This window comes from Hylobates moloch, unplaced genomic scaffold (genome assembly GCF_009828535.3).
Source record: "Hylobates moloch isolate HMO894 unplaced genomic scaffold, HMol_V3 SCAFFOLD_8, whole genome shotgun sequence".
In the NCBI taxonomy this organism is placed as follows: Eukaryota; Metazoa; Chordata; class Mammalia; order Primates; family Hylobatidae; genus Hylobates; species Hylobates moloch.
The window spans coordinates 121860205-121877443 of NW_026652283.1; the positions used below are offsets into that span (position 1 = coordinate 121860205).

The following is a 17239-nucleotide window of genomic DNA, read 5'->3' on the forward strand; positions in this document are numbered from 1 at the left end:
GGAAAGAAGGAGAATGTAAACTTCAGAACAGGATATTATTAACTACCAAAAGAATTTTACACAATTATTGTTTTATATTAACTTTTGGGTCAATATTTTAAAATAAATATTTTGAAAACACATACTAAGGCTAATGGAACATAAAATACAGTTTCTTGTCAAATTTAATATATGTTCAGAAAGCCAAGATATTAATAGCAGGCTAAAAATATACAAAATTATTTTCATTCTTTTTGTGAAACGATTTTGGGGAGTGTATACTCAAGGAAAAAGTATGTAGCACATCTGTGATGATTTCAAACCCTACCGTGACTTCTCCGCCTTCAAAGAGGCAGTTATAACATTTGCAGAGCAGACAAGTCATGCAGAGTGAATACGTTCTTACTCAAATTTTAACCTAATCTTTAGGTAAAGACAGTCAAAGTTCAAGATTTCTTCAATTTTGGTTGCTGGAACCTATTTGTGTTTATAACTTCAGTGCAAACTTTTTTATTGTTGTGACTTTTGCTATAATGATATAGTTTATTATTATAGTTACAACTAAATTATGAGTAAGAATAAATCTTTTCAAGTGAAGCTTCAAGCAAAATAAGTACAAGTCAAACAAGGACTGTTACAAATGAGCAAAAATGTTTAAATGTTTCTTCATAATTAACACTGACCAAAGTTTCTTCAAAAATCAGCACTGATAACAGATTTCTAAATGTCCTTTTTCACACTTTCTCTTTGATACAATTGATGGCTTAAGCTACCTTAATATCTTCCTTTAAATACCCTCACTATTAAGAACCTAGGTTTTTAAAAACTCTCTATTGTATGCATCTTTACACACGCTGCAGCGCAAGACTCCAAAGGAACAAGGAAAAAGACTTCACTCCCCTCAGTTATTCACACTATGCACTACTTATCCTTTTGACCTATAAGAAGGAAAAGTCTTGGAGAAATAGATTCATAATAGACTTGACCAATAAGTCTAGAAGTTCCACAAGGCAGCAAGTCATCTATTCCTAAAGAGTTTATCATTGGAATGATCAAATACACATTCTTTAAGTAAAAAGAGGGGTAAGTGGGGAAATAATTTAAGTTATGAAAAAGCTGTGATAAATTTAAAACACAGATGCACTGTTACATGTTTATTTAGCAAAGGTGACTTGGAAAAGGAGATTCACATACTTCCACCGTATCCTCCAGGTAAGTTTTCCTTTTCTTCTGTAGACGTCTCCATGTTACAGTCAACTATAAAACATGGCTCATGTTCACTCTGGGCTTCACCTTCAGAGGAGTTTGATATTTTGGAAGTGGTACCTTTGTTCTGTGTGCTTTTCAGACCAACCGCTTCTTTCACTTCTTCAAGGCTTCCTTCCAAAGGAGTTAAATCACCATCATGTCCTTTTGGAAAAGGGGGGTCCTCAATGGTGTAAGAAAAGCCATTTCCCTCTGGGCATGCGTCTTTTTTCCCAGCCTGTCTACAACACCTTAGGGTTTTTCCAGGGGCAGAGGATTCCTCAGAAGTCACGCAACTCAAAGTTGCACGGCCTTCACCATTTGCAGTTTTCTGAGGACTGGAGATGGTTTTTGCTGTGAAACTGGTAATGTCAACTGTTCTGGTTTTTTTACCAATGCAGGAAAAATCAGACATTTCAAATATGCTTGTTCTCTCCTTCTTAGAAAGACTTCTACAGCTGAACTGAGCAAGGCTTGATGGCAGCTGAGATGTGGGAGGAAGATTCTCTGAATTCCTTTCCTTAAGATTATCAGGTGAAAAATAGTCATCATATGAAGACTCCCCACAGCTAAGAGCCTTGAGCGCAGGTCCCGCCACGTGCTGCAGGCTGCCTTCCGACCTGCACAGCTGCAGCCTCGGCATGATAGATCTCCTGATGCTCCTCTTTCTCTTGCTTTTTCCCTTTGAAGGTGAGTGGCAGCCATGTGATACTCTTTGTCTCTTTACTGAGGAACTACTGGTTCTTGAACGTATCAAAAGGTGGCCTTTTGTTGAAGATAACGTAGGAGACAAACGATACTTCTCTTCAAACGTCTCCTGAGACATACCTGCAGCCTGCTTTTGGTCAGGGGTGACTATTTTACCGGCAATATTTCTTTGCAAGTTTATTTCTTCCTTTGAAAGATTACTCAGAAATTTCTGAGGACTTGATTTATCGAGGTGAGTGAAAGATGGTGATGAATGAATATTATTTGCTTTCAATACAAGTGAAGAAATACACATATCACTTTCAATGTCATTAATGGATCCTCCCAACTTCCTTTCCTGATTTCCACATCCTGAGTTTCCACAAAGATCATCAAAAGATGAGTGTACGCCACCAGCAAAGGATTCATCTAGAAAACATTAACGGAGAGCTAACTTTTAAAAGTGGTTTAAATTATTCTAAATTCAACTTTCAGTTGACCAATAAAACAATACTTTTAAAGTACAGCTATTAGTTAAGAAGACTATTAACCACATTTGGGTTCTTCTCATTTCCATTTAAGGGTCCATTTTAGGCCAGTATTTTTAACTAGAGAACCTGCGCTTTGATGGGTGTATGGGATAGTGGTGGGGATACAGAAGAGGGGTAACAAACTTCTAAAAATTTTAGGCAAATTTCCATATGCATGTGCACATTTTCCAAAAGAGCATCCATAGTTTGTCACTAAATTTTCCAGGGGCTCAATAATTCTAAAACCTAAGAACTACTGTGGTAAGGTCTGGGGAAAGTTCTAGTCTTGCATGAATAGCTCACCTTTACCTTCCCTGTCTTCCAGTAAAGTCCTCATATTACACTCATATTCAAAAGTGAGCCATTTGGTAGGCCTTAATGTTTCAACTCTTATATAGATTACTCATTTCCTGAGAGTAATGCTAACCTGCTGCTACCTCCTGAAAATTCAATACTCCTCTGTACCCTCCGGGCCTTGCCCTTTCCTCCACACTTTATTCTGTGTAAACACAATTCATCCTTCAAAACCCACCTGGGTTGTCAACATCCCTGGGACTCTCCCACTGAACCTGGCAGGTCTCCCCTGGCGTCACCCCCTCTGCTACACACCATCATGCATCATACTGCTCCGTGGTTACATGGGTGTCTGCCCATCACTATGCTATAAGCTACAAGAGGTCTGTTCATTTTGGAATGAATATGAAGAAGTCTCTAGTCCTGTGCTGGCTCCCCCAATAGGGGCTCAGCACTTGCTGGTGGAGAGCCTGTGTTTTGTAGAAATCACTCAATTTGGAGGTAACTCTCTGACTGAAATCACTAAAGTTCTACTTTAAAAAGGAAGAACATAGGTAACCACCAAAGCTTCCCTTCCAACTGTGCCCCAAGGAAGGGAGGGAAGCCCCGTGAGCAGGAGGCACCATGTGTGTCTTCAAGGCAGTAGCTGGAAATAAGGGCACTCTTAATTTTAGATGCTGAATAAGATATATTCAGCATCTAAAATTGTTTTATGTTTTATCACACTTTTCAAAAACCCAATAAGCAATGTGACATGTCACTAAGAGTGAAAACTGTGATGTGAGACTGCCTAAGTTAGAAGCTTGGGTTTGCCATTCACAAACCACATGACCTTGTACAAGCTGTTTGACCTCTGTGTCCTGGTTTTTCACTGGCAAAATGGGATGGTGATGGAACCTACCTCTTAAGGCTAATGGGAGAATAAAATGGGATAACATTGAATAAGACACTTAGAGGACTGCCTACAACACAACAAAAATGAAATCAATGTTAGCTGTTATTATCACTTGTTTCCAACTTCTAGGAAATAAATGTTATCAGGTATAAAATAAAAAGATGGAGACTATTTAAGAGAAATGGGTAAATAATTCCAGCACACAGAGATGAGAGTACAAGGATTAACCCTGCGCTGAAAGGAGGCTTTGGTTGAAACTTCTAATATCTTGATACCATCTTGCACTTTGTCATTGCTGTGGCTTTCATATAAATATTCCATAACATCTCAAGCACTTTCAAACATAGTACTTGTAGGGGTCACTGCTACTTATTTGGGCCCTACCGATGGCTAGGTGAGAAAACTGTAAGAAATTTGATCAGAAGAAGATATCATGAAAAATTATCATCCTAAGTCAAACAAGGGCTCCCACATTAAAAAATAAGTATGTGCGTATCGTGTAACTAATTGCATTAATTCTTACCAATGTTCTTTCTGCTTGTAATTAGAAATCCTCTATTTATCGGCAATCTTTACATACTTCCCTGTCCCCGTTCAATAACAAGTTCCTTGTGTTAATTATACATTGTGTGAAACAACATTTCCTTAGCTCTGACCTCAGTTCTATGTAGTTTAAACTGCATACAGATTAGTTCATATACGATCACAATGATTTTTTTAAATGAGCAATGGATTCTGCAGCAAGAAAGCAAATGCCTAGGAAAAAAAACCTATAGGAACCAAAAAGGAAGTTTAACTCATGCCTTAATTTTATTATAATACCTAATTTCAGGGGGACTTAGAAGTTCTAGTTTTAAGTAATTATTTTACTCATCAGAAGTTGCTACATGAAATTCTAAATCAGAAAATCATATTATTCTCAAAACTTAAATATATCACAGAAAGGAAAATACAAATTTTACCTGAACACAAAGCATCATGTGCAATGTTCAAAGGTGCTTCACACAGAGAGTTACTTGGATTATCATCAGACTGCTGAATCATTTGGGAAGCTAAAAACAGGACCAAGACACTGCATTAAAGTTTCAGTATTTCTTGGCAGATGAAGCCAGCAGGAAGTCCTCCTATTAATCACAGGTGATTCTATTAAATCCTACAATCACAAAGTTAGAAGGGATCTTAAAGTCAACTTACCTGAATCTAATCAGAAGCTCAACAGGGTTAAGTGAACATTTCCAGTCTATTTTAGTCTTCTTGTTTGATAATCATGGCTTTTTCTTCAAGGATGCTCATCACAGTTACCTCTAAAACTAGAGCACTGCTTCTCAACCACAGGGGACGTGGGGTCCCAGCAGTATTTGGTAATGTCTGGACACATTTTTGGATGTTGCCAGTGAGGGAGAGCAGTGGGTACATTAGCTAGTGTTAGTGGGGAGAGGCAGGGATGCTGCTGAGCTTCCTGCCACACACAGGGCAGTGCCCCCAACAAAGAATTACCCAGACCCAAATGTCAGCTTTGCTGGGTTGAGAACTCCTAGACATTTGATAGAAAACACTTAGGATGTCAATGACTTAACAAACAAGGTCGTAAGTATTATCGTCAAAGGCTGTTCATACAATAGTCAAGAAACGAAAGAAATGTTTGGATCTCATATCCGAAGATATTTTTTAGAGACTCAAAAGGATACTTTTCTGAGAAAACTTCAGCAAAAAAGAGAATAAACCAAGATAAGGAAGGGAAGCACACATAAAATTTTCAGTTAAGTTTTAAACTGTGCTGGATGCAGTGAAGTAGCAGAATTAACATGGCAAAGTAATAGAAAAAGTAAAGTTTAAGGCAAATTAGTTTATATGCATAATTGCACATTGAAACAATTTGGATGTCCACCTGGGACACAGCTAGTTATCTACCTCAATGTCCATTCTCACTTCTTCTTAACAACAGAACTTTGATTTTATCAGGACAGGAATGCATCCCAGTCAAGACTACATTTCAGTCTTGCTTCCAAAAGGGGTGGCCATATGACCACATTCCAGCCAATGGAATTAGACAGGAATATTGGATAGATGTCTGGTAAGGCTGTCAAAAGGAGATGGCTCAGCTGGGAGGCACATATATTTTGCAAGAAAAGCCAGGCAGGCACAACAGAAAGATGGGAACCGGGTTTCTTAAAGACACCATGGAATGGCATCCCAACCCTGACTGCCTACTTCTAAACTAGGCAAGACAGAGAAAGGCAATTCTATCGATTTTAAGTCATTGGTTTTTATCTTTGTTATATGCAGCTGAAACTAACCTTAAATGATATAGATGGACAAAGGACCTAAAATTAAGAGGTAATAGTTGATCACATTAAAAGCTGCATTCAGTAAGTCAGTCAGTAATATGAAAACGCACTTAAACTTGCTTCTAATCAAAAGTAGCTTAAAGAACAGATCCAGTTTTTCAAGCCTCCGACTGAAAAAGGCTACAGGCTAATGCCATTCCAAGTACGGAGAAACGGGCATTCTTATAAACAACTGGCGACAATAACATGGCCCAAATTTTTTGAAGGATAATTTGACTATATCTATCAATAAGCCAGGGGTCGTGGCACACACTTGTATTCCTAGCTACTTGAGAGGGTGCCAGGGGTCATGGCACACACCTGTATTCCTAGCTACTTGAGAGGGTGAGGCAGAAGTACTTGAGCCCAGGAGTGCAAGCCCTGCCTAGGCAACGCAGTGAGACCCTGTATCTTTAAAAAATCAAATTCTGCATATATGAATTAGTATTACTGAAATACATGAAGTACTCAGAAATATAAGGATTCACTTAGGCACATGCAGGGGTTATAACAGTAAAAAGTCAAGTTGGGAAGGTGGAAAGACTTAGGTCTACAGAAAGGAAAATGGCCTAATAAAAAAACAAGAACAACCAAACTACAGGGTTAAAAAAAAAAGAATAAAAACTGCAACACGATTTCTAATAAACTGGGAAAAAAAATACCCACCAATAGATTTTTCAATATCAAAGCTGTAGACTACTTTGAGCATCTTTAAAAAAAAAAATAGGTCTACAACAACTAAGCTGCAAAAAAACCCTCCAGGATACTCTTAAGTAAATAAACACAGCGGATAATAATACATATGTCATTATCTAATTTAGGTAAAACAGAAATTACACCTCCACACAGAAACCAAACCCGTATCTTTTTCATGTATACGGATATCTGATATACTGAAACAGATCTGGAAAAACACACCAACTTAAAATACAGGTTATCCCCAGGTAGAAGAGTACAATTATGTGGGTATCAAGATGAACTTTTAGCTACTTTGATAAATGTTTTATTAAAATGTGAATTACACTTCAGTAATTAAAAATTTTAAAGATTAAAGAAATAATGAAAAACAAACTGATTCATTAGATACATTAATCTAAAGCAAATTCCTTCAAAAGACATGATTTACGGCCAGGCGCGGTGGCTCTCGCCTGTAATCCCAGCCGTTTGGGAGGCCGAGGCAGGTGGATCACCTGAGGTTAAGAGTTTAAGACCAGCCTGGTCAACATGGCGAAACCCCGTCTCCACTAAAAATACAAAAAAAAAAAAACAAAAAAATCAGCCAGGAGTGGTGACAGGTGCCTGTAATCCCAGCTACTAGGGAGGCTGAGGCAGTACAATTACTTGAACTCGGGAGGTTGCAGTGAGCCCAGCTTGCGCCACTGCACTCCAGCCTGAGTCACAAATGCAAAACTCCATCTCATGGAAAAAAAAAAAAAAAAAAAAAAAAAAACATGATTTTTTTTCTATTTTTTTTTTTTTTTTTTAAAAAGAAAGAAGGCCGGGAGTGGTGGCTCACGCCTGTAATCCCAGCACTTTGGGAGGCCAAGGCGGGCGGATCACGAGGTCAGGAGATCGAGACCATCCTGGCTAACACGGTGAAACCCGTCTCTACTAAAAAAAAAAAAAAATACAAAAAATTAGCCACGGGAGGTGGCGGGCACCTGTGGTCCCAGCTACTAGGGAGGCTGAGGGAGGAGAATGCCGTGAACCCGAGAGGCGGAGCTTGCAGTGAGCTGAGATTCCACCTCAAAAAAAAAAAAAAAAGAAAGAAAGGAAAAATTCCAAAGATAACAGAAATTACAAAAGAGCTATAACAAATAGGATTTTAAACTTGAAGAATACTATACACCCAACATATGCTTCAAAAATCTTAATGATGCATAAGATTTTCTGGAAAACAAAGCCAGCCATGAAATAAGTCAAAATTTGTTACTATCAGGAAACATTAAAATATCTAGGCAAAGAAAAAAGAAGCTTTCCACCACAATTTAATCGCCTATTTGCATAATTTTCATTTGACAAACTGTAATTACTTACAGCTGGGGGAAAGATTTTCCCTTTTCTCCTTCATCTCTTGTAATCTCTTCTCCATTGCGCTGTGGTGACTACTATTAATTTTAATTGTGGGACTATATGTTAATGAACCACTAGATTCAAATAGGAGAATAGGTACATCATCATCTGAAAATAAACAAAAAATCCACTTTAAGATCAAAAAGTGCCTTCACTCTTCACGAATATGATTCCTTTTAAGGAATAACCCTGTTTTCCTTCTTCCCTTTCAACATCATTACCTACTCCTACTAATATTCTACCTCCACCACCTCCACAGGCAGTGACACTGCTGCTACAGCTGTTGGCTCACATCTGCTGAGCAACTGCCCTCACCAAGCACCGTGCCAAGAATATATGCATTAGTGCGTCCAACCTCAAACCCAAACCCAAATCAGTATCCTCACTTGAAGATAAAGACTGAGACACAGAAGTTATAAGTTGTAAAGCTGGAAATGCAATTTAGTTTCTGTTTCTTGTCCCAGGTTTCAGAAACTGCCCCCATTCACCATCATTCCTACCCTCAGACACACTCACAGACCCAGACATGAACTTGACTGCATGAAGTGGGATCGGCATGGTCCCGGAACCATGAAGTTATGAGCTCGTTTTGTGTGGGTGCAGAGGTGTGTTTTTTTCTGGAATGCTACCTTGCATATGCTCAAAGAGCCCTTCAGAACTTTGATACTCACCCCCAACAAAAAAATACCAAGAATCATTTAATACATTGTCCTTTGGGACTCTTAAGCCTGAATAACCCCTACTATAGTTCTGACAATATACAAATTTACATTAGTTCAATCATTAATACTTTGTATGTATAGTTTTTAATTACGATACATATGTGGTCTAAGACGAAAATTTTGTATCTATCATTACCATGTTGCCAAAGTATTTTGAAATACACTGTCACTGACATAGGAAAGAAGCCAAAGTGAAAAAAGTATAAAGAATTATAGGAGAGTGTGCAATACTGCTATGAGGCTAGAAAGATAGGCCAGATCACAAAGGACCTAGTAAATTGGAGAATATGTTAAATACAGGATTTTATCCTGAATATTTTTCCTTGGGATGACACCAAGAAATTTTAAAGCAGGGAGGGGATGTCCTTCTGATTTAAGGTTTTCATCATTGTGACTGCAGCACAGAGATGAACTGTAAGGAGAGAGTGGAGGGCGGGGTAAGGAGTGGCTGCAGTGGTGCAGGAGGGATGATCCAGGCATCAGGGGAGAGAGGAGGGAAGGAGAAAACAGAAAAAGTCAAACAACTATTTCAGAAGCAGGGTCATGGTCTTGATGGGGGTTAGCATCAGGAAGAAGGAGATGTCAAGGACGATTGCACATTTCTGGCTCGAGCTTCGATGAAGACCAGACAGCTGGTGTGAAGGAAGGATGGACACAAACCAGGAGAGGCAGCAGGAGGGCTGAGCAAGAAACAAATGATGCAGGCCATGTTTCTGGAAAATTACGTGGCAGCACTACGTGGGCTAACTGTTCTACCCAGTTCTGTCGCATTATCATCACAGATTTAAAATAAATCTTGGCCGGGCCGGGCACGGTGGCTCAGGCCTGTAATCCTAGCACTTTGGGAGGCTGAGGCGGGCAGATCGCGAGGTCAAGAGTTTGAGATCATCCTGGCCAACATGGTGAAACCCTGTTTCTACTAAAAATACAAAAATTAGCTGGGCGTGGTGGTGCGCCCCTGTAGTCCCAGCTACTCGGGAGGCTAAGGCAGGAGAATTGCTTGAACCCAGGAGGTGGAGGTTGTAGTGAGCCAAGATCGCACCACTGCACTCCAGCCTGGCGACGGAGCAAGACTGCATCTCAAAAATATAAACAAATAAATCTCAACAATTCTATTTGAATAACTTCAAAACACAGAATAGAGAATTTGTGACATAGTAACATACATTAAAACAAAGAAAATGAAAACTAGAGGAATTAATGCTTCCTATTTCTAGTGACCATAATTGCTTACCCGTAGCAATGCTGTGTCAGAATTAGTAGGAAATACAAAATTTAGAGGACAGTGAAAAAGGCAACAGAGAAATACCAAAAACATACAATATATCTTAATGTTTCATAATATTCTGGTTTTTTTTTTTTTTTTTTTTTTTGAGATGGAGTCTCAGTCTGTCGCCCAGGCTGGAGTGCAGTGGTGCAATCTCGGCTCACTGCAAGCTCTGCCTCCTGGGTTCATGCCATTCTCCTGCCTCAGCCTCCATAGTAGCTGGGACTACGGGCACCTGCCACCACACCCAGCTAATTTTTTTGCATTTTTAGTAGAGACAGGGTTTCATCGTGTTAGCCAGGATGGTCTCAATCTCCTGACCTCGTGAACCGCCTGCCTCGGCCTCCCAAAGTGCTGGGATTACAGGTGTGAGCCACCATGCCCAGCCCATAATATTCTTATATATAAAAATATTATTTAAGAATATATAAGAATATATTTATTTTTTTCTAAGACACCTTGTTATAGAACATAATATTCTAAAGTATTTTCCCAAATCACTAAAAGAGTGTATCATCTAAGATTTGCCTATTCTGTGTAACAAAACAAAAAGGCCAATGAGGTAAAAATACGAAGTTATATATAAAGAAGAAATAAATAGGTATTTATTTCAATGAGGCTTATTAGCCAAAGTTTGCTTTTCTTCTGAAATCGTTCCTGAAAATAAATAGTTCGACCACCTTGATGAATGGTTAAGACTGTGGTCGATTAGCTCAGCTGCACAGCTCTATTATGGCTCCCAGTCAAGTCTCCCGCAGGCTCCTGACATTTTGTTTTCTCCTTCCTAGAGTAAAGCTATCATACTTTTCATCAGCTCTCTCATCCTGAACCCCACTAGTCATCATGCAAATTAAACAAGGTATATGGACACAAATGCAAAGAACTGTATTATATTTCTTAGCTTACCTAGACTTGTTTTTTGCCTTTGTAGCTCTTTAGCCATTTTCTCAAATTTCTTCTGAAATCTCTTATCATTTTCCGGTGTTTTAAAATTAAAATCTTTGGGCTGCATACATTTACGCTGTGCAAAAAGAACACAAAAATTAATGCTGTATTGCAACTGCTTAAGACAGGAGAAAACGCCCTTTCACGTATATTTCCGAAACCTTTTATAACATCAGTAATAAAAACTTCTGAAAGAGGTGTTTCTTGCACTATATGTGAATTGGCAATATTTTTTTTTGTGCAGTTATAAAGAAAATGGACAGAATTTAAAAGACTGTATAAAAGGCTCTGTATTATGCTTTGCAAGACATTTTCATGATCCTAGCATTCTTAGTTTCCATGAAAGTTTTTAGCCAGTCTCTTTCGATTTTTTGCTATTGTTACCACCAAAACCAGCCCAATCTAGTTTAACTTTGTGTATCAAAATGGTGAACTGTTTAATTGCCACGACCCCCGAAGCTGCAAGTTATGTCCCTTGAGCATGCCCACATGAACCAAGCATGTAACCACGGGCAGAACCTAAGCACTTAGACCAAGGAACAGGGGCCAAATTAAGGAGTAAACACCTGATGGCATAATCCATGATCCAATCAGATTGAGCCCTGGCATCACCTTGTGACACAACCTAGTCAGATGACACCGCCCAGCATGACCTCGTTGCAAGATCCAATCAGATCACACTTTGTTTTCTCTGCCTGTGAAAGTGCCTGACCCCCATCTCAGGGAGGCAGATTTGAGCATTTCCTCCTGTCTCCTTGCCAGGCAATTTGCAATAAAGCCTTTCTTTTCTCAAAAGCAAGTGGCATGATCTTGGACTCTATGTGGGTTGGGCAGCAAGCCCATTGCCTGCTTGGCAGCACTATTCTCACATCATCCTCCCTGCAAGACCATGACGCAGTAATAAAACAATTTCTATTTTATAATTACCAAAGAAAAGAACCATTATTATTCTTGCCTTACTGTCATTAAATCACAGTAACTCCAATCAGCCAGTAAAACCCAAAAACTGTAACTAGACTCACAAACACATGAAACCCCAGGCTGATATCCACAGCAAGGTCTTGGGTTAACTCTACTCTTACCATCCTCAGAGAGGGGAAATGTTTCCTTGGAAACACACCTCACATTCCCAGCCTTACCCACATTCTCTTCTTGGAACTGCCCATTGACTTCCCGTCTTTAGCCCAGCCATCAGCACAAATACGCATACTGAACTTCACATCGATTTTACCTACTAACACTTTTATGCCTGACTTCTTTCTTGTAGGACCCCAGGGAAATTTAAGTCGTCTGTCTGGGTTCCTTGGTTTTCAGCTTGAAGCTACCAGCCCAAATTTGTTTACATGGGTAGCTAGCTACCCACATAAAAGCTAACTTCTTTTGCTCCAGTCTTATAGAAAGAACTTCTTTTAGCTATTCAAGGCTAATGCCTATACTGGGGATCTTGCTCTGTTAGTTATTCACTCATTTATTGACAAAAAACATGACTATACATCAGGCACTGGTCTTGCAACCTAGAAAGATCCTTGTCATCATGGAGCTTGTATGCTGGTAAGGAATGACAGAAAATAAACATAATAAATAAGTAAATTGTATGTGTCTTGGGAGGTTCATTTCAACTGGCTTGGAACCAGCCTGCAGTGCTTTCACTAAAGTACCTGAACAACACAAAATGTACTAATTAGACAGTGGTGCTTTATAGCCACAGGTCCGGGAAGTTTGGGGACAGACTGTGCTGGCCTGTCAACATTGTTTATGATTAGTGAGATGAAGGATTTGCCTGGAGGCTCTGCCAGTGGGGCTGGTTCATATAGGCTCAGGGCCAGCAGTATACAAGAAGACACTCCACACCTTGCGCTCCCTGGTTCTCAGGTACTGTGCAGATTGCACACATTGTTATTTTGGAGTCCTGTGAATCTTCTCTAGCAACTGTACTCCATCAAACTGCCCGTATTACTACAGTGTGTTAGGAGGAGCCAGTAAGCACTGCAGATGAAGAGAGACTTGCATAGTTGGCACAAGTGGGAAGGAACTGCTGGTATAAACAGGGGTGGCAGGATAGGTGTCACAGAGAAAGCAACATGTGCACAAAGCCATAGGGAGGCTGGAAAACAGGTCATGTGTATGGATTTGGGGGGACTAATGTTCCGGACAGAGGGAACAGATAACGCAATGGCTCTGAAACAGAAACACGATTGGCATGCTTGAGGAACAGCAAGCTAGGCAGGCAGGCAGCACACAGGGTGAGGGGGGAGACAGATGCACAGAACCTTCTCAAGGACCCAAAAGAATAAGGCCTCCAGTCGTTTAATTTGCAAATTTAATTTTAATTAATTTTATTTTAATTTAATTTTATTTTGCAATTATTTAAATTTAATTTTAATTTGCAATTACATTTGGAAAAAAGAAGGAAAGGGAAGGTTTCTGGGCATGAAAATTAAAGTGGTAAAGTGTATGAGCGGTCATTAATGCTTCAGATTAGGAAAAATTAAAAAGATTAGCAATATCCAATATTGGTCAGAGTATCAAGAAATAGGTTTTTTGTTTTGTTCTGTTTTGTTTTTTGAGACAGAGCCTTGCTGTCGCCCAGGCAGGAGTGCAGTGGCGCGATTTGGGCTCATTGCAACCTCCACCTCCTGGGTTCAAGCAATTCTCCTGCCTCAGCCTCCTGAGTAGCTGGGATTACAGGTGTGCACCACCAGGTCTGGCTAATTTTTGTATTTTTAGTAGATATGCGGTTTCAACATGTTGGCCAGGCTGGTCTCAAACTCCTGGCCTCAACTGATTTGCCCACCTCAGCCTCCTGAAGTGCTGGGATTACAGGTGTGAGCCACCATATCTGGGCAAGAAATAGGTCACCTTGTTTATGATTGGTGGAACTGTTAAAATCAAAATGTGTATGTATTCTGACCCAGTAATTTTATCTCTAGATATCTGACTTGGAGAAATAAACTCAAATATGTGGCATAAGTAATATACTTAGCAAAACCTGACAGTGACTAAAAGTACATGAATGCCGGAAAAACACAGTCACAACGTATAATGCAATACAGAAAACTGAGTAGAGTCAAAGCTACTGACATGAAATGGTCAAAACCATATTGTTAATTGGGGAAGAGAAGGCAACTCACCAAATGATACACATAAGATAGCAGAGCCCCCTCACGTCAAGCATGCATGTGTGAGTGTCTACATGTGTGTAACGTACTGAAGAAATGCCACCCAGGATACTCATCAAATTGAAAGCTGCTTACTTTGAGGGAGGGCAATCAAAGAGATGTCAGTGTTTACTAAATGCTTTACAATGAAAATAGGCATGTACTACTGATGTGTTTTTACAATAAACACTTGATTTTACCATGTCACAGGGAGTCCAGAGATTGCTGAACACTTGTTCACCTATAATCAGGTAAGACTGAAGAAGTTCATCCATCACTGCATGGGCAAACTATGGCTTGTCTGAGATGAAATGTAATGAAGAAATATCATTTACTATTTTCAGGAAATGTGAAGTCCACAGTTATTTCTCCTCTAGTCTACAGGAAATGTAGTTCAGTTTGCAGAAAGTCATGAAATCCTCCCTCTAACAGAGAATCTCATGTGAAAACAAACTGGCTGTGATGTTTCAGAGTAAAGTATCCTCAGATAAAGAAATCACAATTAGAACTTTTAAATAAATAGAAAGCTGAAAAGGTTGTGGTTAAAATGTGAATTCGATCTCAAATGAAAACAATGTCTTTAACTCTACAGTGTGCCCTCTGTATCTGCAAGTTCCAGATTTGTGGACTCAACCAGTCATGATTGGAAATACTCAAAAGAAAAAAAATTTAACACAAATTAAAAAAAATACAGTGTAACAACTATTTGCAAAGCATTCACATTGTATTAGGTATTTAAGTAATCCAGAGATGACTTAAAGTACATGGGAGGAGCCAGGTGTAGTGGCTCACACCTGTAATCCCAATTGGGAGGCTGAGGCAGGAGAATCACTTGGGGCCAGGAGTTTGAGACTAGCTTGGGCAACACAGAAAGACCCTGTCTCTACAAACAATTTTTTCTTAAGTATACAGGAGGATTTGTGTAGGTTACATGTAAATACTATACCATTTTATATAAGGGACTGGAGCATCAGTGGATTTTGGTATCTGAGGGGGTCCCGGAACTGATCCTCTGTATTTGTACAGCAGATTTTCCTAATAAATGACTTTGCACACTTGGAGGTAGGTCCATCGGACTTTTGAGATTTATTTGGCTAAATAGAATGCGGGTATTTTGACTACAGATGTAACAAGCTTCATTCTGAAGTAATTACCAAAGCATCTAAATGTTTGCTTGTCTCTCGGCACCTTTTAGTTTTCCCATGGCCAACCACAGTCTTTTCCATTTCCTACAAACGCTTCGGAAGAAGTCACAGGATAAAATAATCTCTGTAATTCACTAAAAAATGCTATGTGAAAAGAACGATATCATCAATAGCATATTTAAGACAACTCTTGAATATATTTCTAGAAGTTTTATTTTCTAGAAATAAAAAAATGAATAAATTCCTAATTGCTATTATCTACATTGAAATCATGTACTTACTTTTTTTTTAATTAGGCTTGGTAAGTGTTCATTCGTATTAGCTGCAGGGAACAATGATTCATCAATGTGTGCTCCAGCTGTCCTGCATCTGTATAATTAAATTAAGGTAGTCTAATGAGTATTTGTTTCTATTATACATTGACACAGCACTAAATCTGCACGTGTATTAGCAATTTAAGAAATCCATACCTAGGTCATTTTAACAGACTTTTAAAAAATAAATACAACAGCAAATACAAAAGTCAGTATAAATCAAACTTCCCAAAATTGTCTCTACCTGGTATTTAAGTATAATAGAAGCAAGAGGCAGGTAAAGGAAGTACAATTTTTATGCAACAATTTCTGACGTGTAGCATACTTCAAAATTATTACTGCATGGTACTCATAAAGCTATGAGTAAATGCTATTAAATGGATCATTTAATAGTAAACAGGCCATAAAACAGATAATTTAGAGGTAGAAGGGACATAAAGAAATTGAAGTCAAAGGACATCTCTTTCCTCCAAAATTGGGTTGTCCTTTTTGTGTTTCTGTCCAAACACCACCATCAGCCCCAAGGCCTGGGTGTGCAACCAATGCTCCACATTGCCAAGCCTCCTCCTCCTGCCCTGTGGACACACCTGCCATTTCTCCTGTCCACCTGCATATCTCTGGATTCCTGTGACCCTTATCTCCTTCTTAGCACTGTCACTCAAGTCTAAATAATCATGATTTTCTAAATGATCTCCTGCCCTACTGTTTGTTTCTCCTCTTCTAATTCACTCATACATTACTGAAATATTAATCTTAAATTTCTTCCCAACCCAGATAAAAACCTTCTGTCACTCCCATGTTTAGAGCATATTCTCACTCATCTGCTGTTTAAGTGTTTTTATAATAAGGCCTCCACTCACCTCTCCAACTATCCCTCACAGGCCTATCACCGTTCAACATCTAACACACGAACAGTCACTTGAAAAAATGAAGTATACCGCAATAAAAAACACATATCCACACTGATATAGAAATTTCTACAAAATATATCAGGAATGAAGGAAGTTTCACAAATATGTGCCTCTGTATGGTACAGTATGGTCTATGCAGTGTGGTAAGTGACACTAGGGTAGTGAATCTCATCCTGGCATCCCTGACCCCCTTCTGAGGGTGTGCAAAGTCAATAATATCTTTATAACAACACTAACGTGATTTTCCTTTCTCATCTCACGTTATCTCCTCAGTATACAATGCAGTGGAGTTTTCAGAAGCAAAGTGACATGTGCTATCCCAATACACTGAATGCAGAGGCAGATATGAGAAGGCAACTGTCTTCTATTAAGCCAGGCATCAGAGAAATCTGCAAAAATGTACAAATTTTAAAAACAATACAGTGCAGTAGTTGTAACAAGAGAAGTACAACCAGGCAGAAAAGCAGCAAAAAGTTGTATAATGAGTATGGTTCAAAGAAAGCTTCAGGTTAGAGATGATCACCAAACTCAACTCTGACAAGGACGCAGATGTGGGAGGACACAGATCTTCCATCTGGAAGCAGAGCACAGACTCAAGCACAGTGCAGCAAACAGGGTGACATTTTTGGGAAAACATACGCCACTTTTATGACTGAGTGAATGAATGCAAGTTAGGAGACTAGCAACAAAAAAAGAATTCATGTGATTCCAAGGGTTGTACTTTCTAAGCTAATGAGCTTGGACCCC

General features: G+C 39.1%; 1 protein-coding gene across 7 annotated transcripts in view; it reads right to left on the bottom strand.

Annotated features, from left to right (window-relative positions):
• MCPH1 (microcephalin 1) overlaps positions 1-17239 on the bottom strand; it is a 238303-nt gene that overhangs the window by 196179 nt on the left and 24885 nt on the right. For 5 of the 7 annotated variants that reach the window (XR_009214583.1, XM_058442965.1, XM_058442966.1 and 2 more), the window contains exons 4-8: positions 15549-15636; positions 10926-11040; positions 7995-8138; positions 4593-4682; positions 1174-2340 (exon numbers count right to left, since the gene is read on the bottom strand). Coding sequence is in view for 6 of the 7 variants with exons in the window: in XM_058442965.1 (XP_058298948.1) it covers positions 1174-2340; positions 4593-4682; positions 7995-8138; positions 10926-11040; positions 15549-15636 (1604 nt within the window). In the remaining variant the exon portion in view is untranslated. Of the gene's footprint in view, positions 1-1173; positions 2341-4592; positions 4683-7994; positions 8139-10925; positions 11041-15548; positions 15637-16441; positions 16530-17239 lie in introns of those variants that run through there. The other 2 variants (XM_058442967.1, XM_032162515.2) reach the window with 2 other exon arrangements.